General features: G+C 43.9%; 2 protein-coding genes across 2 annotated transcripts in view; one reads left to right on the top strand and one right to left on the bottom strand.

Annotated features, from left to right (window-relative positions):
• LOC140736321 (PDZ domain-containing protein 9-like) overlaps positions 1-26,142 on the top strand; it is a 63,919-nt gene that overhangs the window by 37,542 nt on the left and 235 nt on the right. The gene's annotated exons all lie outside the window — the stretch shown is intronic.
• On the bottom strand, positions 493-24,673 carry uqcrc2b (ubiquinol-cytochrome c reductase core protein 2b). The gene is made up of 14 exons (XM_073060122.1): positions 24,540-24,673; positions 19,554-19,637; positions 16,710-16,859; positions 15,994-16,058; positions 14,309-14,365; positions 13,382-13,506; positions 11,955-12,052; positions 11,808-11,865; positions 9,870-9,965; positions 8,065-8,264; positions 7,882-7,962; positions 6,748-6,824; positions 4,166-4,319; positions 493-651 (listed from the first exon to the last, which is right to left on the bottom strand). Exons 1-14 carry the CDS (start codon positions 24,579-24,581, stop codon positions 568-570), a joined length of 1,371 nt encoding a protein of 456 aa, XP_072916223.1. The 5' UTR covers positions 24,582-24,673; the 3' UTR covers positions 493-567.

The following is a 26,142-nucleotide window of genomic DNA, read 5'->3' as shown; positions in this document are numbered from 1 at the left end:
GAATAAAGTCCTAACCTATTTTATCCTTCCCTATAACTCAGGTCCTCAAGTCCTGGAAACATCCCTGTAAATTTTATCTGCACTCTTTCAGTCTTACTGATATCTTTCCGGTAGGTGATCAGAACTGCACACAAAATTCTAAATTAGGCCTCACCAATGTCTTATACAATTCCAATATCACATCCCCACTCCTGTACTCAGTACTTTGATTTGTGAAGTCAAATGTACCAAATGCTCTTTTTACAACCCTGTCACAAGATGTTCTTCACCCCTTTCAGCTGCCTGTAGGACCAGGGACCAGTTTAAGGCAGCACTCTTCTACAAAAAGAACTACATGTAACCACTGAAAGCAGCTCACAATGTGCCAATATAAAACTGGGCAGCAGTGGAGTAAAAGATGTGAGATACATCATGTTTCTCCAGACTTCCATGTTGGATATTTGTCCTCCAGTAATGCACCACACATGAATAAATGACACTGACACTGCTGACTGGGACAATAATCTATATTTTATTAGTGAATGTGCCAATACCACTTGGCCAGGTTGGACAGGTGACGGAAAAAGTTTACAATTCATCAACAAACGGTGTGTTGGCCAGATTTCCGCTGGCAGCCATCGACTTCTTACCAGATACAAATTTCTTTGCAGCCTGCAAAACAGAACAATGTTTGTGTTAGGAAGCAGGAGGTTGCTCTAACTCCTGAGGCTGTCTGCCATCTCCAAAACCAGATTCTTAAAAAGTTGCAGCAACTATCAACTCTGATTTCTAGATGTCTGTCCCAACTGGTTTTACTGGCTAACAATCTGCATAAATGCAAATTGCTATTGGAAAGGTCAGTGATTAATTGTACCTTGGCTCCCACATGCCCAGTTACCCCATGTCCAGCCAGTGCTGTTGTAGGAAGGTAGCATCTATCATCAAGGTCCCCCACCATCCAGACCATACTCTGAACCTCAGGTCCTACCTCACAGGTTCAGAAAGAATTACTTTCCCCTCAACCATCAGGCTCTTGAACCAGAGGGGATAACTTCACTGATCCCAACAATGAACTGTGACCATATCTTCATGCAAGTCCTAAAACTAGGTAAAGAGAACCCAATTAAAAACAAAAAACATTATACATGTTCATTTATTTATTGAGAAAAATGATCCAATATTACAGATATTTGTTGGAAAAAAATGTGAACCTTTGCTTTCAGTAACTGGTGTGATCCCTTTGTTTAGTAATAACTTCAACCAAACGTTTCCAGTAACTGTTGATCAGTACTGCACATCAGCTTGGAGGAATTTTAGACCATTCCTCTTTTCAAAACTACTTCAAATCTGGGCTATTGGTAGGCTTCCTTGCATAAACTGCTTGCTTCAGATCCTTCCACAACATTTCTATAAGATTCAGGTCAGGATTTTGACTCGGCAATTCCAAAACACAAATGTTCTTCTTTTCAAACCATTCTGTTGTTGATGTACTTTTGTCTTGTTGCATTACCCAACTTATATTAAGCTTCAGGTGACAGACTGATACCCTGACATTCTCCGTAAAATAACTTGATACAACTTTGTATTCATTGTTCCTTCAATGATTGCAAGCCATCCAGGCCCTGAGGCAGAAAAGCAGCCCCAAACCATGATGTTTCTTCCACCATGCTTCACAGTTGTGGTAAGATTTTGGTGCTGATGTACAGCGCCCTTTTTCCTCCAAACACAGCGGTGTGCATTTCTGCCAAAAAGTTCAACTTTTGTCTCATTTGTCCACAGAACATTGTCCCAGAAGCATTGTAGAACATCCATGTGGTCTTTTGCAAACTTGAGACATTCAGCAGTGGTTTTTTTTGAGAGCAATGGTTTCCTCCATGGTGTCCTTCCATGAATGCCATTCTAGTTCAGTGCTTTTTTTTTATAGTGGACACATGAACAGAGATAATACCAAGTTCTAGAGATTTCTGCAGGTCCTTTGCTGCTACCCTTGGGTTCTTTTTCACCTCCTTCAGCACTGAACGTTGTGCTCTTGGTGTGATCTTTGCAGAATGCTCACTCCTAGGGAGAGTAGCAACTGTACTGAGTTTCCTCCATTTGTAGACAATTTCTCTTCCCGTGGACTGATGAACACTCAGGTCTTTAGAAATGCTTTTGTAGCCTTTTCCAGCTTCAAGCATCTCTACAATTCTTCTAAGGTCCTCTGAAAGCAACACGCTGGAGGAACTCAGCAGTTGGGCAGCATCTGTGGAAACGAACAATGTTTCAGGCCAAGACCCCCTGACGAAGGGTCTCGGCCTGAAACGTTGACTGTTTGTTTCAACAGATGCTGCCCGACCTGCTGAGTTCCTCCAGTGTGTTGTGCCTGTTGCTTTGACCCCAGCATCTGCAGTGTATTTTGTGTTTACAGTCCTCTGAAAGCTGTTTAGATCAAAGCATGGGACACAAAAAGAGCAGAGCAGAGTAGGCTTTGTCGGTAACCTGACCTTGTGTATCTTTTTTATAGGGCAGGGCACCTCTACAAACCACACCTCCAATCTCATCTGATTTGTAGAAGGCATTACCCCAGAGGTTCACATACTTTTCCTAACAAATACATGCAATATTGGATCATTTTTCTCAAAAAGTAAAGGAGCAAGTATAATGTTTTTGTGTTATTTATTTAATTGGGTTCTCTTTATCTAGTTTTAGGACTTGCATGAAGATCTGATCACATTTTAGGTCATATTTATGCAGAAATTGAGAAAATTTGAGGGCTCACAAACTTTGTAGCACCACTGTACGTACTTTGATAACAAATTTACCGAACTTTGAACTCATTTCCTGACCACCCGTGCAGTGTAGGGAAGCTGATCACAACCTGTCTGAGAATCACACCACCAGCAGACACAACCCAGAGAGACCTCACATCCTCACGGTACAGGGTGAAGCCAAAAACCCTGATAATCACTCTGGGTGATTGTGACTCATAGACAAGAGGGTCACAGCTGCCAACAGTTGTACAATGTGGCTGCTCCAATATCACTGGGCCCAACCCAACATCATCAAAAGGACATTTAGTCCCTTGAACTCTGGGACTGGAAGTAATCTCAAATGAGATGCAAGGGGCAAGTTTTTAATTAAACGGACAGTAGTGGGTGCCTGGGATTCATTTCTCGCCACTGTCTGTAAGGAGTTTGTACATTCTTTCCATGACTCTTGGGTTTCATCCAAGTGCTTTGGTATGGGTTAGATTAATTGATCACATGGTGAAATTGGGCACCATGGGCTCGACGGCCCGGAAGGGAAAGTTATCATATTGTATCTCTAAACTAAATTAAGAGATCTATTAGGGACTTTTAAGAGACGTTTAGATAGGCACATGAATGTGAGGAAAATGACATTGTGCAGACGGAAGAGATTAGTTGGCTATTTAATCAGTAATTGGTTCAGTACAACACTGTGGGCCAAAGGGCCTGTTCCTGTGCTGTACTGTTTGATCTTCAATGTTAACCCTGTTGTTCCCGTTCTCAGCTGCTCTTTCTGCTTTTACAGAATAATACTCTGTACTTTAAGATTAGCTTTATTAGCCACATGTACTTTGAAACCTGCAGTAAAAAGTACTGTTTGTATCAATGACCAACTCAGTCCAACAATGTGCTGGAGGCAGTTCACATGAGTTGCCAGTGCTTCTGGGTCCAACATCACATGCCCTCAACTTCCTAACTCTAACCGGTACGAATATGGAGCGTGGGAGCAAACCGGAGTATCCGGAAAAATCCAAGTCACAGAAAGTACAAACTCTGCAGGCAGTGACGGTGATTACTGACACTATAAAGCACTGCAGCAAACAGTATGCTATGAGACCCTATCATCCAAACATCCCAAAGATTTAGTGAAATATTTTGGCTGTGCCTTTGGCAGGACTTCAGTCCCCATGCTCAATCCACTACACAGAGGGTCTGGGCAAAGACAGAGGCCCCCTCAGTCCTTACACAGTGCAACCACACACGCACACACACGCACCACGGTACTGGCCAGCAGTCTGTTTCACCATTTAAATGCAATGAACAGCACTGAAACCCAGGGATGACTCAATGATCAGGACCTCTCCCATCCTGCTAGCTTCTTAGTCCCCTCTCTCATTCACAGAAGACGCAAAGGCCTGAAATCACATCTGAATGATACCAACTACGACTCAGTTACTTACGTTCACCACATCTGTAACGGTCACAGAGTCGACCCGCTGAACCAGATCCGGGGTGGGCACGCATGTGCCGGTCAGCAGGGCCTGAGAGCCGATCTCATCCAGCAGCCCGTCTGATGTCTCAACGGCCATCAGGCACTTGGCTTTGAGCTGGCTTCTGCAAAGCAAACCAGTGTCCTTCAGTTAGAGGTCACAGTGAAGAATTTCAGTTCTGGTGCCAGAAAGTCACACTGCATCTTCCCCAGCAGGTGGGCTGGCAGTCACAGAAAATACCATGTCACACAGAAGCAGAATTAGGCCATTCTGCCCATCTAACATCCTTCTGCCCTGGGAAAACAGCCAGCATACACAAGGACCTCTCCAACCCTGGTCGTTCTTTCTTCTTAGTCCCTCTTTCTGTCAGAGAAGATACAAAGGGTTGAAAGCACAAAACACCAAACTGAAGAACAGCTTGTATCCCCCTGACAGACCTCAAACAGACTGAAAGATGAGCCCCTGATCTTCTAACCTACCTCACAGTGGCCTTTGTACTTCATCTATTTTCTCTGTAGCTGTAACACTCTATCCTACATTCTCTTTTCACTGCCTCACCGTACTTATGTATGGAATGACCTGCCGGACGACACACAAATTTTTTCAATATTTCTCAGTACAAGTTCCAATAATACACCAATACTAATACACAGGCCAGCCTGCTGAAGAACTGCAGACTTCCTGCACTGATTAACCCATGGGAATTACGTGATGGATATGACAGCCAATACTATCTCTTCTCCAGATTTAATAATGTATCTGAATAGAAATTCCCAGCTAGTCAAGTTCAGGTTCAAGTTTAATCGTCATTCAACTATACACATGAATACAGCCAAATGAAATAGTATTCTGGGGACAAGGTGCAAAACACAGCACGAGGCACATATAGTTATTACAGCAGAAAAACACAGTTACAGAAACAAAATATAGCCCAAATCACTGGGTGGCCTGGCCTGTAGATCGATGATGCATGGGATATTGTCCTGGAGACATGTTCCTGCAAGAACAAGCACGCAGCAGTTCCTCCTCATGCACGAGTGCAGACGCAGACAAACACAATCTGGCAAGTCTTTCACCGAGCGAACACTGAAGGGCAGCACATAGAGGAGGATACAAACTCTGCATCAAGATTTTAGGCCCAGCCAGTTAACTATGTTATTCTACCCCAACAATTACAAAGGAAAACAAAACTGCATAGCCTCACGGAAAGAGCCTGTAAAGGAATGTTGGGCCGAATAGCCTACAAATTGGTGACCTGAACATCCTGTACACTGGATCTTTCTTCCTTTCCCAATTTATTAATTCTTATGGGTACAGACACTGATTGTTCTCCAGAATAAACACATCTGCCGAGAGATCTCCAAACTGAAACACCAACTGTTTCTCCCTTGTGTTGACTATTCCCAACATTTCCTGTTTTTTTTTCATTTCTGGCTCATACCATAGGATTTATCCTCAGTGTTGTCTAATGTAACTTAATCAACCCATTCTGTGTGCTCACACCCAGCAGTCAAGAATGAGCAGTCTTGGCACCAAAGTCTTAAAGCTACTGTAAAGGATAAGTTGTTGAACTTTACAAAGAGTTTTACTTTACCCTCTTTGAAAGGCTCTAATAGCTGAAGGCCAGAATAGGACCATAATATTTGGCTGTGGAGGCCAAATCATTGGGTATAGTTAAAGTGGAGGTTGATACATTCTTGATTAGTGAGGGCATCAAAGGGTGGGGGGAGAAGGCAGAGGAACGAGGTTGAGAGGGAAAATAAATCAAACATGATGGAATGGTGGAGCAGACAGGATAGGCTGAATGGCGTAATTCTGTTCCTTATGGTCTTATGGACACAGGCAGAAGTTGGCCGTTTGGCCCTTTAGTCTGTTCTGCCATCCCATGATGGCTGATTTATTATCCCTTGCAACCCCATTCTCCTTCCTTCTCCCCGTAACCTTTGACGCCTTGACTAAGCAAGAACCTATCAACTTCTGCTTTAAATATATCCAATGACTTAGCCTCCACAGCAGTCTGTGATAATGAATTCCACAGATTCATCACTCTGGCTAAAGAAATTCCTCCTCATCTCTATTCTAAGGGAACATTTTCTAATTTGAGGCTGTGCCCTCTGGTCCTAGACTCTCCCACTACTGGAAAAATCTTCTGCATGTCCAATCTATGTAAGCCTTATAATATTCAGTAGGTTTCAATGAGATCCCCCCCTCATTCTTCTAAACTCCACCAAGTATAGACTCAGAGCCATCAAATGCTCCTCGTACGTAAACACTTTCATTCCCAGGATCATTCTCGTGACCCTCTCCAATGCCGGCACATCCTTTCTAGGGCCTAAAATGTCCGTTTAAATTATTCAGTCTGGCATAACATTGTGGGCCACATTGTGTTCCTGTGCTGTTCTAAAACTGGTCACAATACTCAGTGCAGTCTGACCGTTGCCTTATAAAGCCTCCGCACTACATTCTTGCTTTTATATTCTAGTCTTCTTGAAATGAAGCCATTTGCCTTCCTTACAATTGAAGTAAGTAGATGGTGAAGTTACTAGGCTTACTTAGCACGCGCCAGGTCATCCTCGGTGATATTGCCTTCAGCCATGTTCTTGACTTCAGCCAATGCAGTCTTGATCACCTGGAATTCAAAGTTCACACATTTTACAATAAAAAAGACCAAAAACAATTTTTAGTGATAATTACAAAATGAAATTCCGCCTTGATTTACCCAATTTCTGATTTGCATACTTGATTAGATTAGAAGATTGAAAATACCAAGTTCAAAGTAAATTTATTATTGAAATATGTACACGTCACTACATGCTATCCTGAGATTCATTTTCATATAGGCATTTACAGAAAAGTAAAGAAATACGATAGAATCTATGAAAAACTACACAGAAATAAAGACTGATAAGCAGCCAATGTGCAAAAGAAGGCACACTATGCAAATAAAAAATAAACGAATGAATGAATCAATCAATAAACAAATAAATACCAAGAACGTGAGATGAAGAGTCCTTGAAAGTAAGTCCATAGGTTGTGGGAACAGTTCAGAGTTGAGGTGAGTAAAGTTATCCTTTTTGGTTCAGGAGCTCGATGGTTGTAAGGTAATAAACGCTCTTGAACCTGGCGGTGTGAGCATCCTTCATCAAGCATCCACCAGCCAGACCACGCTCTCTTCTTGCTGCTGCCATCAGAAAGGAGGTATAGGAGCCTCAAGTCCTACACCATCAGGTTCAGGAACAGTTATTACTCCTCAACCATCAGGCTCTTGAACCTAGAAACATAGAAAACCTACAGCACAAGACAGGTCCTTCGACCCACAATGCTGTGCCAAATTTGTACTTAATTTAGAAATTACTCATAGCCCTCTTTTTTTTAAGCTCCATGTATCTATCCAGGAGTCTCTTAAAAGACCCTATCGTATCTGGAAGATAACCTCACTCAACTTCACTTGCCCCAACAGTGAACTGTTCCAACAACCTATGGCCTCACTTTCAAAGACCCTTAATCTTATGTTCTCGATATTTATTGCTTACTTATTATTATTTTGCTTGTTTTTTTCTTCCTTTATGTTTACTGTGAATGGTCACAAAAAATGAATTTCAGGGTGACATATATGTACTCGGATAAATTTACTTTTGACTGTACTGTACTGTAATGTTCTATACTCCACCACGGAATATACATACGTCACTTGCAGAAGCAGACTGTGAGATGGTGTAGATACCAAACAGCCCAGAGTCAGAGTAGCCAGCATTGAATGCTGAAACCTGTTCATGGGAATATATTGTAGGGCAAAGTCAGTCTTACTACATACAAATTTAAATAAAAACTCAAAGAGAGAAATCTTTTAGTATAGAAGCCAAACTTACATCGAATGGCCCTGTATTTTTCTTTAGAATCGCCTGGTACAACTTGTTGGATGTGTTACTGCCCCATTTAACATAAGGGCCAGCAGCAAGAACCTGTTGTAAGACCCCGAATGAGAGGGCCTCAGGTGAGCCCGCAGGTACACTCTCGGCCACCACAGCAGCATGAACCAGAGAATCACTGTTCTCCTCACGGACTTCACCTGGAGACACACAAGTTTAAAATATTAGCATAGGTATGAAGAGTGATCTTCACCAGTCACATGTCCATCTTTTACAAATATAATGATTCATATTTTAATAAATAGTTGTGATGTATCTTTATAGATTATAAAAACAACATTAAACTCATTATTGTAAACATAAGTTTTTCCTCATTTAATCTGCCACACTACAAAACTGTTTAAAATTGAAGATTGTTTAATGTCATTTCCAGTATGCAAGTGCAAAGAAGAACAAAATAATTGTTACTCTGAACCTGATGCAGCACAAAAATCACAATAAATGTAACTAAACAGGATAGCCTATACACACGGTTTGATTGTATGTCCATAAAGTGAAGCTAAGCACAGGAGTGTCTGTACATTAGGTGACCGACAGGAAATGATGAAGTAGTGGTGGTTGGGGGTGTGGAGAGGTGGGTTAGCAGATGGAGGTGTTGATCAGCCTTGCTGCTTGAGGAAAGGAACTGTTTTTGAGTCTGGTGGTCCTGGTGTGGTTGCTACGTAGCCTTCTCCCTGATGGGAGTGGGACAAACAGTCCATGAGCAGGGTGGGTGGTATCCTTTATGAATTTACTGACCCTTTTTCGGCAACTTTCTGTACTTTGACCAAAGGTAATTCAAGACAGAATCAGATTTATTATCACTGACATGAAATATGTTGTTTTGTGGCAGCATTACAGTGCAAAACATACAAATACTATAAATTATAAATATATATAAATGAGTTCTTTTCAGAGTTCTTTTCGTAAGAACATACATTAATATTGTCAGGATAAGTAGATGGAAATTCCACTCTTAACTAATTTTATTACTGTCTTACTTGACCCATTTAGAGTGTGGAGTTGATTCAGGCTCTACTAGATTGATTACAATTAAATTAGTTGTGACATAATTAAAAACTGAGGAACTCATTAGCAGAAGAACTTGCATTTATATCGCACCTATACAGCAGCAAAATATCTCAAGCTGGTTCAAGGGAATATTAGCAGAAACTGACATGGGGCCACAGGAAGATATATGGAGAGAGACAGACAGACAGATATGGGCAGACGGGGAGGGAGAAACAGACAGAAAGACAGAGAGAGAATGACTGAGACAGAAAGAGAGACTGACACAGAGACACAGAGACACACACACACACACATAGACAAAAATATTTTTAAGGAGGGTTTTCCAGAAATGCAGACCTGGCATTTACATCACTTTCATGAGGAGAGGGAAAGGAGTTAGTTTCTCCTAAAGGAACCCTGTGGTTAAAGCAGAACAATGTGGAACAGGCAAGTGCTCATATTACAAGAGAAGCTCTAATGCTCCCGTGGGTCGCAAAGAGAGGAGTGTTCAAGGGAATACAACGTCAAGGCTGAGATCAGCCTATGTTGGGGCTCTGGGCTTTGAGCCATATTCCTGCATTTGATTCTGGTGTTCTTGGACCTGGCACTAACTCTGCTTCCTGGAGAAAGAAAGCTGATCAGATGTTGACAAAGGACACAGTTAAGGTCCCAAATCTGGTTGTTTGCCTTCATCAGCTTTTCGTTCTGCTACTGTAAATACGAAGTTACCTGTGTACACCGATCACAAAGCTCACCTCCACGAAACTTGGTGGCAGTGCCTGGTGTGCCGATACCGCTCCTCATGTTGAAATAGTGCTCACCCACCTGCTTCAATACCTCGTGGCTTACACCTGTGGGTACAGGGAAGCAACAGCATTAATGTACTAGACACAAATCCTAGGGCACTAAGAACCTGGAACGCAACTTCAACCTCCTCCCTCACCACCAACCAGGCCCTTAATAGTCCTTGCAGGTAAGACCTTAAGACATAAGAGCAGAATTAGGCCATTTGACCCATCAAATATTCTCCACCATTCTATCATGGCTGATTTATTATCCCTCACAACCCCACTCTCCTGCCTCCTCCCCGTAACCTTTAACAGCTTGATTAATCAAGAACCTATCAACCTCCCCTTTAAATATACCCAATGACTTGTCCTCCATAGCTGTCTGTGGCAATAAATCCCACAGATTTTACCACTGTCTGGCTAAAGAAATTAGGGATTTCACCAGGGAATAGGTCACAGAGGCTGGAGAATTAGGAAAAGGTACTGCTGATATCTGGAACATGATAATATCAGGGAGGAGGAATTAATGGAGCACACGAGAACAGACAAATATCCAGAACCAGATAGAATCTATCCCAGCTCATTAAAAGAAGCAAGGAAGAGATTGCTGGGTCTCTGACAGACCTTTTACATTTTTAACCACAGATAAAGTACCAGAAAACTAAACAATTGCAAATGCTCTCCCTTCATTCAGAAAGGTCAGTGCTTCACATGAGAATCTATTGGCTAAACATAAAAATTATCTACGTTGGTAGGTTCAACCACTCACCTCTCTTCCTCTGTTGGCCCCAATCACCCACACATTCCTCCCAATGGTTTCCCTCCCCACCTCCTTTCTTTTCTCCCCATGGTCCACTGTCCTATCAGATTCCTCTCTTAGTCACTTCCACCTAACAACTCACAGTTTCTACTCCCCCCACTTTCAACTAGATCCACCTTATCACCTGCCACCACTTGCTCTCCCACCTTTTAATACCAACTGTCTCCCCTCCCTTTCCCCAGTCCTGATGAAAAATCTCAACCTAAAACACCCATATGTTCCTCTCCATTGCTGCTGCCTGACCTGCTGAGTCTTTCCAGTGCTGTGTGTACATAACTTCCACATTGAACTCTTTAGAATAAGAATACCATGTGACATTTCTTCTTCACTGTGACGGTATCCTACACAAAACATACATCACACTGAGTCCACACACAACATGCTGAAGGACCTTCAGCAGGTCAGGCTGCCCGTATGGAGAGAGACATGGTTCTTTTTGACAAATTGCACACGACAACCAAAAGTGTTTAAATCTGTTTGAGTGGTAGCGTGGCAGTCAGCGCGATGCTATTACAGCTTTGGGCGTTTCATAGTTCGGAGTTCAATTCTGACGTAGTCTGTAAAAAGTTTGTACATCCATCCTGTGAGTGTGTGGATTTCCTCCAGGTATTTCAATTTCTTCCCACATTGTAAAGACGTAACAGTTCACAGAGCCAGAAAAAAGTACAACACAGAAACAAGCCCTTTGGCCCATCTAGTCCGTACTGAGCCATTAATCTTCCAGGTCCCATTGACCTGCAACCAGACCTTGGCCCTCCATACCCCTCCCATCCAGGTACTTGTCCAAACTTCCCTTAAACATTGAAATCGAGCTCACATGCAGCACTTGCCCTGGCAGCTCATTCCACACTCTCATGACCCTCTGAGTGAAGAAGCTTCCCCTCATGTTCTCCTTACACTTTTCACTTTTAGCCCATGACCTCTACTTGGAGTCCCGCCCAATTTAGTAGGTTAATTAGGCATTGTAAGTTATTGTGTTAAATCGGGGGGGGGGGGGGGGGATTGCTGGGCAGTGTGGATCATTGGGCAAGAAGGGGCTGTTCCATGCTGTATCTCTAAATAAATAAATAGAATGTGACACTTACCCAGCCCAACAAGAGCCATCCTTCCTGTTGTGAAATTACTTTGTACAAATTGGTGCAGCTATGTAGAGAAGAGCACACAGGCACATTAGGAACAATCCTCCACATCTATCCCTTGAGGTATTCTTGTGGAGAGCCTTTCATTCTTACCTGTTCTGTTGTGTGCTGACCCACCATGAAAGACGGACAGTAGAGGGGATTACTCAAGGCATTACGATAAGCAGCAGCATGCAGGTTCTCCAGAACACCTACAATCATAACAAAAATAACATTTGCTTTCCACAATCCAACCGTAGGCTGGGTGACAGGTGACCCCAGCCATCATCAATACCCTTTGGGCAAGGTGTCGCACCTGCTTAGCCCCCTGATCAGGATCATGTGAAGTCCGGGGCGCAGGTGATGGATGGTCATATGAGCAGCTGGTGCATAATACAAGTCCTGGTTATATGACCACTGATGCCAGGCAGAGATTCTGAAGAGTATTGTAATGGCTGGGGTCACCCATCTTGTAAAGACAATGCCCAGGAGGAGGCAATAGCAAACCACTTCTGTAGAAGAATATGCCAAGAACAATCACAGCCATGGTAAAGACTATGATCGCCCACGTCATACAACACGGCACGTAATGAACGAATCCTGGGGAAAAGAATGTTACCATTTACCTTATCCAGGCCTCTTTCTATGGTTTTCACATCCTTCCTGTAGTGAGGCAACCAAAACTGAGCACAGTACTCCAAGTGGGGTATGACCAGGGTCCTATATAGCTGTGACATTACTTCTCGGCTCTTAAACTCAATCCCACGATTGATAAAGGCCAATACTCCATATGCTTTCTTAACCATAGAGTCAACCTGCATAGCAGCTTTGAGTGTCTTATGCACTTGGACCCCAAGGTCCCTCTGATCCTCCACACTACCTTGAGTCTTGCCATTAATGCTATATTCTGCCATCATATTTGACCTACCAAAATGAATCACCTCACACTTATCTGGGTTGAACTCCATCTGCCACCCTTCAGCCCAGTTTTGCATCCTATCAATGTCCCGCTGTAATCTCTTACAGCCCTCCACACTATCCACAACACCCCCAACCTTTATATCATCAGCAAATTTACTAACCCATTCCTCCACTTTCTCATTCAGGTCATTTATAAAAATCACGAAGAGTAAGGGTCCCAGAACAGATCCCCGAGGCATCCCACTGGTGACCGACCTCTGTGCAGAACATGATCCATCTACAACCACTCTTTGCCTTCTGTGGGCAAGCCAGTTCTGGATCCACAAAGCAATTTCTATAAGGTTGCCCCTCATTCTCCTATGTTTCAAGGGAAAAAGACACAGCATGGCCAACCTCTCCCAATAACTTCGTCCCTCTAGTCCTGGCAACATCTTCGTAATATATTTCTGTACTCTTTACAGTTTAACCACTTTTTTCCCAAAACAGGGGGACCAAACCCATACACAGTAATCCATGTGGCTTCACCAATGACTGATAAATTTCAGAGTACTCCTCAATGATGCAGCCTTTTGAAGATCACATTACAAAATGGTTTTGTTATCTGTCCTATCAAACCTCACCTGTCTGAGGGTTCTGATAGGCAACGGCCTTGTCAAGTTCCAGCTTTGGATGGAGTTCCTTCAGTTCCCATGGCCTGAATTCCTGGGCAGTGGTAACGTTGATCAGATACTCCATTACTGTGTCACTGAAGGCGAAGAAAATCAAAGGTTAGAAAACCTGGACAATTGCATTTAACATGGTGAAGCACCTCAGGTTTACCAGAACAAGAGCAAAGATAAAATTATTAAACTAGAAACACATGCAGGAGTTAAAAGATGATTCATACAAATGGTGTCCACAAATGAGCGGAAAATCAACACAGTATAATCCACCCTATTAAAGTAATGGTAGTCTAGCAACAAAGGTTAAAACTGGACACTAGCCCAACTAACAGTTCCAAATCTGAGATCTAAAGATTTTTGCCTGATAGAATATAAAAGAATATAGAGACAGAGTAAGAGAAGGGGTTAAGGCACAGGAAGACCTCAACAGAGTGGATATGGAGAGGATGTATCCTATAGTGGGGGAGTCTAGGACCAGAGGGCACAGCCTCATAATAGAAGGACATCCCTTTAGAACAGAGATGTGGGGGAATTTCTTTAGCCAGAGGGTGGTGAATCTGTGGAATTCATTGCCACAGACGGCTGTGGAGGCAAAGTGTACTTAAGATGGAGGTTGATACATTCTTAATTAGTCAGGGTGTCAAAGGTTACAGGGAGAAGGCAGGAAAATGGGGTTAAGAGGGAAAATAGATCATCCATGATGGAATGGCAGAGCAGACTTGATGGGCTGAATGGCCTAATTCTGCTCCAATATCTTATGGTCTTACTAACCATAAAGAAAGGTGGAATAGAGTTAGTGGTTCCCTCCTGCCATTATATTTCCAACAATCAACAGTTTGCATACTTTCCCAACCTTCAGGAGGACTGCAGTGGTCCAATACTCACACATAGTCATGCATACACTCCACTGTGTAGGTCATGTTTTCCCTGGTCGACGTCACACTGAAAAGAGCAGGAAGAGTCTGTCATTCGTGGATGCAGTGTAGTCAGCTGTAGTGCAGTGCTGTTTCTACGAACACAAGCTTGGATGTTCCTGGCTTCAATCAACCCATCTCACAGGTAGCAGCGTACCACAGCGGTTAGCATACCACTTTACAGCACACATGGTTAATTTCCACCTCTGTCTGGAGGGAGTTTATACGTTTTCCTTGTGACCACATGGCTCTCCTCTCACAATCTAAACACGTACGGGTTAGGGTAAAGCAAAATGTGTTGTTTGCATTCATTAACATAACCTAAGACTTGCCCAAGTTCCCCAGTGCATTTGCAGACTCATGGCTTCATCCATTCGGCCTTGACCTGATTCCTGCTTCAGTCTTTGTTATCAAGCCCAGGAGTGGCCAATGTCAGGACTGCGAACTCCAGGCCTCGAACTCAGGGTTCACCAACTCGCATACTTGGAAGGAGGAGATCACCGACCCTCGTATGTCCTGCCCTCACAGACCTCTGACCCCAATACCCGCTGACCAGGGGACCATCAGCCTTTGTTCTCAATGACATCCACAGACATCCTTTGTCACAAGTCCATGTCCACGTTGCTCAATTTCAAACACAGAGAGGAGGCCTAGACTCCAACTCCACCACTTCTGTCTCTAAACCCTAACCTGAACTCCTCCATCCTGATCAAAAAGGCATAATAGCACCTTTATTTCCTACGGAGCATCAAGAAAGCTCACCTCTAACCTAGGATACTGACGGACTTTTACTGCTGTACCATTGAGAGCATACTCACCAACTGCATCTCAGTGTGGTATGGCAATTGTCCCATATCGGACCGCAAAGCACTCCAGCTGGTGGTGAAAACTGCCCAGCGGATTATCGGCACCCAATTGTCCGCCATTGAGAACATCTACCATAAACGCTGCCTGGACAGGGTGATTCGCATTATCAAGGATGCATCTCACCCTAACCATGAACTTTTTACTCTCCTCCAACCCAGTAGGCACTACAGGAGCCTCCGCTCCCGCACCAGCAGGCACAGGAAGAGCTTCTTCCCTGAGGCTGTGACCCTGCTGAATCTCACATCACAGCGCTAAGCAGTATTGCATCCATATTGTACTGTCTCAGTACTTTTATATTTGTGTGCTGTAGCACTTACTTTTTATTCACAGTTATTTTATAAGTAACACTATTCTTTTGCTCTTCTGGTGAGATGCTAACTGCATTTCATTGGCTTTGTATCTGTACTCGGCACAATGACAATAAAGTTGAATCTAATCTAAACTCCCTTCTCCATCCCCAAATTTGTCCCTCTGAACCAAAATAAAACACAACCAAGCCTGAGTCAAATTCTCAACAGAGACCACAGCCTGGCATCATCTTGAACCATACAGGAAGACAAGAGCTTTAGATTAGCAGTGTGTCTGAAAAACCATACCTCTGGTGGTAGAGTAGTGAAATCTGGAACTTTCTGAAATAGAACACAAAGCCACCAACCACCTTCTGCATCAAGTCGACACTTGTATTCAGAGGTCGAACTACATGGTGTGCCTTTCTACTGCGCTAGAAACAGCCCCCAACACTGATTTACTGGCGAGTACAGAAAACTTGCACTGATTAAATAAATTTACCTCAGACTGCCCCCAATTCCTTCAATGCCACGGGTTATTCTGAACGACGATACTCCCTTGGTGGTCTGTTGATCAAAACAGGTTTTGCATAAGTGATTGCAGTTAATTTCAAGGGAAGCTCTGAACTTTTCAAAAAAGAGGTATTGAGAACTGATTTGGGCCCCTATCAAAAAAAGGACATGCTGGTGTTGGAGAGTGTCCAGAGGACACTTACAAGAATGATTCCGGGAATGACAGTGTTAATGTATGATAGTGTAAGTGTTTGATAGCTCTGAGCTTGTACTTGCTGGAGTTTTAAAGAATGAGGGGGGGAATCGCATATGGAGAAGATGTTTCCAATAGTACAACAGGTTGCAGCCTCAGAATTCCAAGACGTTGCTTTAGAAAAGAGATGAGGAGGAATTTCTTTAGCTAGAGGGTGGAGAATCCGTGGAATTCATTGCCACAGATGGCTGCGGAAGGTATACTTAAAACAGAAATTGATAGCTTCTTGATTGATTAGGAGTTAAGGGTTACAAGAGTGCAGTTGAGAAAAAAAATTCAATCATGGCGGAGTAGACTCAATGGGTTCTTTTATCTTATGGTCTTTAATAAAACTCAAACTTTTACAAGCCTAGTTAATGTCCCATTAATTAAAATGAATAAGATGAAAGTCATTGTGAAACAGCTTTATATAAATTTCCGATCAACTGGCTTTTCTGTTGAATTTTACTCACCAAGTTGGCTGCCAGTCGGAGAGCATGAGTGATGCCCAAGTTCCCGGATCTCTCATATCTACTGCCCGCTTTTATAAATACTCCAATCTTAGAGGCTGGAGAGTAATTCTCCAGGGAGGCTATCACCAATCCATTTCGCAATTTGGACACCTACAATAGAGGAAATAAATTAATATAAAGGCATTATTCTCCATGTCATCAAAGACTAGCAAATTTCTACAGATGTACCGTGGAGAGCATTCTAACTGTTTGCATCACTGTCTGGTATGGAGAGGGTCACTGCACAGGATCGGAAAAAGCTGCAGAGGATTGTAAACTCAACCAGCTCTGCAATGGGCACTAGCCTCCCCAGCATTGAGGATATTGTTAAAAAGCAATGCCACAAGAAGGCAGCATCCATAATGAAGGACTCCCATCACCCAAGATATGCTCTCCTCTCATAAGCCTGAAGACCCACTCTCAATGTTTCAGGAACAGCATCTTCCCTTTGAATTGACAATGAATCCATAAGCACTACCTCAGTATCTTTTGCCCTCTTTTGCACAATCTTTTAGATTTTATATACTGTATATTTTCTTATTGTCATTTCTATTATCCTTTATGTCTTGCACTGTGGTGCTGCCGCCAAACTCCATATCATACGGAATGCCAGTGATAATAAACCTGATTCAGATTCGAATGCTAAACCCTGACTTGTTTCTTGAGAAACAACTGTATTTCCCGTTGTCCCAATTTGGTTACACCGTTTGTTTGGTGGTCAAGTAACAGCCAATATGTGACAGAGGTGTCTGGTAGGCAGAGGCCACCAGGAGATCACCTGACACCCAAATCAGAGAGTTCAAGTTCATTGACTGTACAACCTTCCTCCGGGCCACGGTGCACCCACAAAACATATATTACACACAGCACATCAAACAGAATTTTACCACAAACAAGTTAATAAAATATAATTCAAAATGCGTGTAGTGTGTAGCACAGGTAAGCTCTCTGTCCTAGTGACGAGACCTTGGTGGTGACAGGGTATTCATTAGTCTCACAGCCTGAGGGAAGGAGTTGTTACCCAGTCTGGCAGTCCTGCTCCTGATGCTTCTATATGTACCTCTTTCTGGACAGCAGTGGCTCAATGAGACTGTGGGATCCTCAACAATGCTTCAGGCCTTTTGCCTACAATGCTCCTGGTAAATGTCACAAATGGGGTGGGGAAGAGAGCCCGGTGATTCTCTCAGTGATTTTTACTATCTTCTGTAGGGTTTTGCAGTCCAATGCCTCGCAGTTTCTGTACAGATGCAGCCAGACAAGACACTCTTCATGGTGCTCCTGTAGAAAGTTGTTAGAATGGGAGTGGGGAGCCTTGCATGCCTTAATCTCTTGTGTCGTCTCTTCTCTGTTTCTAATGAGGTGTTGTGAGTCCAGGTTAGATTGTCTGTTACGTGCACACCAAGGAACTTTGTGCTCTTCACTCTCTCCATGGCAAAGCCATTGATATACAATGGAGAGTGGTCAACCTGAGCCTTCCTGAAATCCACAATCGACTCTTTTATCTTGTCCATGTTGAGACTCAGGTGGTTGTTCAGAGGAATCCCGGATGCCAGGGGTGGGGTGAAATAAATACCCAGCTCCAGGTATCTGAGGCCCACACAACAGCACTGGCACAATCCTGTAAAGCTGAGGGGGGGGGGGGGGGGTGCCACCTTACAGATTACACTGTATCCCTGTCTACCAAGACAAACAAGAGCAGAGAGGCTTCCAGTGCCAACTAGCATTTACCTCCCAAGATGGACCAATCACCAATGTTTGTGGGATCTTTTTTATTTAGAGATACAGCACAGTTACAGGCTCTTCCGGCCCAATGAACTCAGGCCACCCAATTTCAACTATGTGACCAATTAACCTACTAACCCTACTTTGTCCGGTCCAGTTTCCTCTCACATTTCAAAGGTGTACCGGTTAGGGTTGGACTTTGTAGGCATTCTGCACTGGTGACACTTGCAGGCCGCCCCCAGCACAGCCTCAGACTGTATTGGGCAGTGACCTAAACAACGTATTTCACTGCACATTTCCAAGTGCATATGATAAATAAAGCTAACAATGTGATGTTAAGATCTTGTCTGTTGTAATTAAAAAGGTGGGAGCATTCACCCACACAAAGATTGTTGAATGATTCAAAGTACAGTTATTCCCAAAGTATGCTTGCAGTGTGCAACCCCGAGATTCGTCTTCTCCACACACAGCCACAAAACAAAGGAACAGTACCATGGAGCCCTTCAAAGAAAAACATCAAAGCCCCAAAACGCAATAAAAACAAGAGTTTGTGCAAACACTAACACTGTATCACAGTGCAAGTGGAGGTGAGAGCAACCTCAGAGGTGTGTGGCACACTACCCACGGACATCAGCCTCTGAAAGATCCAACTTTATCACGCGTACATCCAAATGTGTTGTTTCTGTCAACAACCACCACACTCAACGATGTGCTGGGGGCAGCCCAATACTCTGGCACCAACACAGCACGCTCACACAGAACACAACAAGCAACAAGACACAAACAGTAATGTCTGGAGATCCAGAGCAATGCACACAAAATGCAGGAGGAACTCAGCAGGTCAGACAGTGTCAATGAAAATGAATAATCTGTCGACCATCTGGGCCAAGACCCTTCTTCAGGACTGAAGCAACAAAACAAGAACAAAATCTGTTCTCCCCTCCCTCGCAGCTACCCACATTCACAGTCCTTTAACCCCCGGATGATCCTCCAGTCTTGGAGAGGGCACAGTCTCTACACCTCCCTCAAAATGTTGGTGAAATCACACTACTGGACTATACGTTGTGATGGATGTTGACTGACCTGAGGCACCTGGGGTGGGAGCTTCTCTGCGGCCGCTGCATGCTCACTCTTGACTGCAGATTTCAGGGAATAGAACCTCTTGGTCTGAAATTGAAGATTCACAAGAATCAGTGTGGAAAGAAGCATTCTCAAACGGCAAGCCATCCAACTGGAATGATCAACACCACCTTACAGAAGAAACAAAAATTGCTGGAGGAGAGAGATTAGAGGGTAAAATGGATGAGAATATTAGGAAAGCAAAGGAAACAGAAAGAGGAAGAGGCCATTCAGCCCTTCAAGTCTGACCTGCAATCCACTTAGATCAAAGTTGAACATCAGAATCAGAATCTGTTTTTTTCACACTGACAAGTCATGAATTTTGTTTTGCAGCAGAAGTACAATGCAATACACAAAAATATTTATATATTACAATAAGAAATATATAAAAAATAAACTAGTAGTGCAAAAAGAGAGCGAAGTAGTGAGATGGTATTCATGAACTGTTCAGAAATCTAATGGCAGAGTGTACGAAGCATTGAGTGTGTGTCTTCAGGCTCCTGCGCCTACTCCCAGATGGTAGCAATGAGAAGAGGGCATGTCCTGGGTGACGGGGGGGGAGTGTCCTTGATGATGGATGCCGCCTTCTTGATGCACTGCATTTTGAAGATGTGCTTGATGCTGGGAAGACTCGTGCTCATGATGGAGCTGGCTGAGTTTCCAACCCTCTACAGCCTTTTCCAATCCTGTGAGGAATGCTTTACCCCTCTTTGCCATCAGAGTTTTGAACAGGCCATAAATACTACCTCACTATTTTCTTCTCTTTTTGCACTACTTATATTTTATATATTCATATTATAATTTAGTAATTTGAAGTATTGCACTGTACTGCAGCCACAAAACAAATTTCATGAGACATATCAGTGCTAATAAACCTGATTCTGATTCCCCACGGAAAAGTCTGAATCCTTTCACCCTATCTGTGCCCTTGGTGATTTTAAACACTTGATTACACAATCACCTCTATAAAATATCCATAACATCCCAAAATACTTTGCAAGAATGAGATCAAACAAAATCTGCCAAGGAGCCCAAACCAATTGAGCCTCTTCGCTGGTTGGGGTCAACCATGGATGTTGTGTCCCAGCTGATCACATGATACACAAGCCCGGGCAGTACGATATGGAGAGCGAGCTGTTGTCCATGTAACAGGCTCCCCCTCTCCACACAGCTGATGAATCCAAAGAAATGGCAGAGACCGATACAGTTTGGCACCAACAGCATCACAGGAGTTGCCAGTCAGCATTGAACTCAACATAGGGCTGCCTTAGAGTCTCCAACTCCGAATTTTTCCCTCGGGGTTTACTCCTGAAGCCTTCCCCGTGAATGGATATAGCTGCAAGGCAGTGGAGGTTTGAGATCAGAGTGAGTTGCCCGTCACAGCTGAAGAATGCCATCTGCCCAAATCAACTGGTTTTAAGATGCCAGTAGCCTGCCTTTGCCCCTTCAGTAGGAACATTGCCCCTTCACCAGACCTAATAGCTAAGCCACACGTGAAGGCCCGGAGCTGGACTTAGCTGTCAGAGGTTATTTGAGATGCACATTGAGAGCATTTAATAGAGGCCTGTCCTCATTACCACCCCCAATTATAACAACCTTAAGGGCCATTGAGGTAAATTATAACCACTCCCCACCACTGTAAACATACCCCTCCTCAAGGACTGCAGTGTCTCAAGAAGAGGCACCACAGTAACGCATTAGTGAGTGGGATGCTATTACAGCTTGGGCCGTTCCAGAGTTTGGAGTTCAATTCCAAGACTGTCTGTAAGAAGTCTGTACATTCCCCCCCCCCCCCCCCCATGACTGCATGAGGTTCCTACGGGTGCTCCAGTTTCCGCCCACGTTCCAAAGCTGTACAGGTTAGTAGGTCATTGAAAAGTGACCTGGGATCAGGCCGGGTGGCATGGCTCATTGGACCATTGTTGACCAGTTATAAAGCCTTCCTGTCTGCCCTAGTCTGTTGAATGTTGTTTTATTGTTGCTTGTCCTGCCAACACAACATAGTAACTTCCTAATCCATGGAAGTGTAAACAACAAATAAAGTTGACCCTTGATCCTACTGGAAGATTTCAACCCAAATCTTTGGTAATTCTTTACTGCTCCCCTCTACTTCCTCAGCCACACAGATGCTGGTCAACCTGCTGAGTATCTTGAACAGTTTGGTCACTGCTGTGCAATTGTACACTGTGTCAGCCAGTACAATTCCTTATCCCTTGGATAAACAGATTTTCAGCTGAATAAAACTATGGAGTGCAAGAACAGCCCCTTCAGCCCACAGTGTCCGTGCCAGGCCTGATGCACATCCGGCTCACAGAGCAATACAGCATGCAAACAGGCTATTCAGTCCAACTGGCTGAATGTGATAGCCACCAAAATATTTGCATTCACCCGCATTTGGCCCATATCCCTCTGAATTCTCCTATCCATGCAAGACATAACATGCAAGAGCAGAATTAGACCATCCAGCCCATCAAGTCTGTTCTGCATTCAATGTTGGCTGATTTATTTTCCCTCTCCATTCGCCTGCCCTCTCCCCATAATATTTAATGCCCTGACTAATCAAGAACCTATCAACTTTTGCCTTAAACATATACAATCACTTGGCCTCTGCCATCACCTGTGGCAATGAATTCACCACCATCCTCCTCATCTCTGCTCTAAATGGACGTCCCTCTATTCTGAGGCTGTGCCCTCTGGTTCTAGACTCCCCCATATCGAAAACATCCTCTCCACATCCACTCTATCCAGGCCTTTCAACATTCATGGGTTTCAATGAGAACCCCCTTCATTCTTCTAAACTCCACTGAGTACAGGTCCAGAGCCGTCAAATACTTCTCCAAATATCTTTTACATGTTGAGTAACACACAAGGGTGCTAGAGGAACACAGTGGGTCAGGCAGCATCTACTGAGGGACACACACAGTAAAGACAGTTAAGGGGCCGTTAATCAGGACTGTCAGAAGAACACAGTGGGTCAGGAAGCATCTGTGAAGGAAGAGAGCTGGCTTGACATTTCAGATCACAAGCAACACACAAAATGCTGGAGGAATTCAACAGGTCAGGCAGCACCTCCGGAGAGAAATTAACAGTCAAAGTTTCAGGTAAATAGCCTTCATCTGGACTGGGAGATAGCCAGGGAAAAGAGGGGAGGGAGGGAGAGGGGAGGGAAGGGAGAGAGAGTGGGGGAGGGGGAGAGAGGATGATGAGCAGGCGAAAGAGAGAGACTGAAGCGGGCCATGTGGATCTGATGGAAAACAGTAATGGAGTGGTGGTTATCAAAAGTACAGTGCTCATGCTGTCAGGCTGGAGACTGCCCAAGCAGACCATAAAACACAGGAGCAGAATTAGACCATTCGGCCTATCAAATATGTTCCTTATTTCCTCAAAGAATTCCAACAGATTTGTCTGGCAATATTTTCCTTTAAGGAAATGCTGACTTTAGCCCATTTAATCAACCACCTCCAAGCACCCCAAAACCTCATCCTTAATAATAGGCTCCAACATCTTCCCCACCACTGAAGTCAGGCTAACCGGCCTAATAATTTCCTGTTCTATGCCTCGCTCCTTTCTTAAAGAGTGGACTAACATTTGCAATTGTCCAGCCCTTTGGAACCACTCCAGAATCTAGTGATTCTGGTAGGATCATTACTGATGCCTCCACAATCTCTTCAGCTACCTTGTTCAGAACCCTGGGGTATCAGGGTTCAGGTGATTTTTCTACCTTCTCAGCCTTCTTGGCTTCCCAAGCACCTTCTCCTTAATCACAGCAACAACACACATCTCTGTCCCCTACACTTTTGCATTTCTGCCATTCTGTCAGTGTCTTCCACAGTGAAGACTGACACAAAATACTGATTTGGTTTGTGCCCCATTTCTCTGTTCCCCATTACTACCTTTCCAGCATATTATCACCTCTCTTTTACACTTAAAATACTTCTGGTATCCTTCTTTTGAGTAATATGAGAGGTTCTTTCTCTAATTTATGTTGAGCCTCAACCTGTCAAGGAGCTCACAGACAGGCATGTTTGTGTGGAAGTGGTCAGTGAGATCAAAGTGGGTGACCACAGGGACACGACAGCAGGAGTGAGGGTGCTGGGGAGAGTGGGCACCCAGCTTGTGCCTGGCCTCACCATTAAGGGTTCAGGACACAGTTAGTTCTCCATATTGTTTCAAAACTTGAGATGGGGAAATTTTTCAGCCATAGGATGGTGAATCTGTGAAATTCATTGCCATGGAAAACTAGGGAGACCATTTTTTGTGGGTCCAGAGATCGACAGGTTCCCCATTGGTAAAAGAGGAAGGCGGGAGAATGACGTTTAAAAAAAGGTCAGACAGACTCGATGGCCCGAATGGCCTAACTCTGCTCTTATATCCTTATCACCTTACAGTATCTGCAGTCTCTTGTGTCTCAGTGTATGCAGGTGAGAGTGGAGGCCATAAGCAGTCATGGAATGATTAGAAATTGCTGTTACACCTCCTCACGCATCAAGGACCTTGGGTATCCTTCCCCCAAGAAGCCGGGTGCTGGAACGGCATTAACCCTTGCAATCTCACAGACTCCGGGCGGTTCGGGCGGTACCGGCCTCTGCGAGACGGGTGCCGGTACCGCTGCCTAGCCGGCCCAAGCACCAAACGGATCTGGGCTCCGCCGGCCGCCCGGTGACCTTCACCCAGCGGCCCAAGCCCATCCCGTACACCGAGCCTCCGGCAGCCAGGTTTCCGCTGTGTTTAACAGCAGAATGAAGAATTCCGAGTCGCGGATGGAGCCCCGATGGCGGGATGCTGAGACTCAGAGCCCGGGAGACTGAGGCCGGCGGACACCGACCTAGGCCGCAGCGCCCAGGGTCACCGCTTCATTCTTAGCTCGCCGCACCACACAGATCCCAGGCCACACGGCTGTTCAAACAGTGACTTGCCCACGGGAGGAGAGACTGACAAAGGTTCACTTACGGCGAGGTTTGTGAGCGCAGAATTCACCCTCACCGACATCATCGTCCCTGTGTCGCCCACTGGTGCTCGGGACACACACAGTATGGCGGCCGTGATCCTCCAAGACACACACAGTATGGCGGCCGTGATCCTCTAAGACGCGCACAGTATGGCAGTCGATCTCGCTAAGACACACACAAAATGTTCAAAGTATAAAGTAAATCTATTGTCTAAGTACTTATATGTCACCATATACAACCCTATAATTCATTTTATTGCTTGCATACTCAACAAATCCAAAGCACCATAATAGAATCAGTGGAAAAACCGTATCACAGGCGGACAGCCAGTATGCAAAAGACAATAAACTGCAAATACAAAAGAAAAAAAAAAGTAATAGCAATAATAAATAAATAAATGATCAAAACGTATAGAGTATATGAGATGAAGAGTACTTGAAAGTGAATCCATAGGTTGTTGGAGCAGTTCAGTGAAGTTATCCCCACTGGTTCAGGAAATTAATGGTTGGGGTTAATAACTGCTCCTGAACTTGGGATTGCCACACACACACACACACACACACACACACACACACACACACACACACACACACACACACACACACACACACACACACACACACACACACTATCCTTCACAAATTTTATGGAACCAGTTGTTCGAGAGTAAATCATTTATATAGAGCAGAAAGGGAATGCTGATCAGGTTAGGGCAAATCCATGGGAGAATCTCCAGGGTGCAAATATCTTGTCAGAAGTCACCTTAGTTATCATCCAAAGACTAGAGCAATGGGACATACTAATTATTCAGAGATTTGTTGAGGTAGACGCAATATACAATAAAATTTGAGCTTGCAGTCTCATAGGATGAGTGTGGGAACTACTTAAGACTCAAATTGTGTAAATATTGGTAAATCCTATTCCACATGGCTGCAGAGTCCCAGAATTCATACAAAACAGATCAATACATTTCTGAGCATTAATTTGCAGATAAGACTGCAAAATAAAGCTTAAGGTAGATCAGCCATTATATTGTTGAATAATGATCAACTCTTATTTCCTCTCCACTATATCCGTAAAGTTTCATTAAAGCAGAAATCAGTTCACAATAGGACCTTTAGATGTCACATGACAGGTGTGGAGTGAAATCTCGGTGGACTGAAACACCAGCTTGTTTCTCCCTTTGCTATTGCGGTTGCATTTACTGAACATTTCCAGCAAGATTTATTTTCAAGATGTTCAGCACCATGTTGTAGACATGGAACGTTGTAGACAGATGGGCCTTGGAGTTTCAGGTACATGGTTCCCTAAGAGTGGAGTCCTAGCTAGACATGGTGGTAAACACAGAAGATTTTGCAGATACAGGAAATCCAGAGCAAAACATACAAAATACTGGAGGAACTCAGAGATCAGGCATCATTGATGGAGGGGAATAAATAGTCAAAGAAGGGTTTTGGCAATTCTGACCTTCATTTGTCAGGGTACTGAGTACAAAAGTTGGGAGGTCACAATGTGGTTGTACTAGGCACTGCTGAGATGCGTTCAGTTAGGCTCTGCTATAGGAAAGGTGTCATTAAACTGGAAAGAGTGCAGAAAAGATTGGC

This window comes from Hemitrygon akajei, chromosome 11 (genome assembly GCF_048418815.1).
Source record: "Hemitrygon akajei chromosome 11, sHemAka1.3, whole genome shotgun sequence".
Classification (NCBI taxonomy): domain Eukaryota; kingdom Metazoa; phylum Chordata; class Chondrichthyes; order Myliobatiformes; family Dasyatidae; genus Hemitrygon; species Hemitrygon akajei.
The sequence above is the reverse complement of the archived record's forward strand: the minus strand, read 5'-3'. Positions and strand labels throughout refer to the sequence as shown.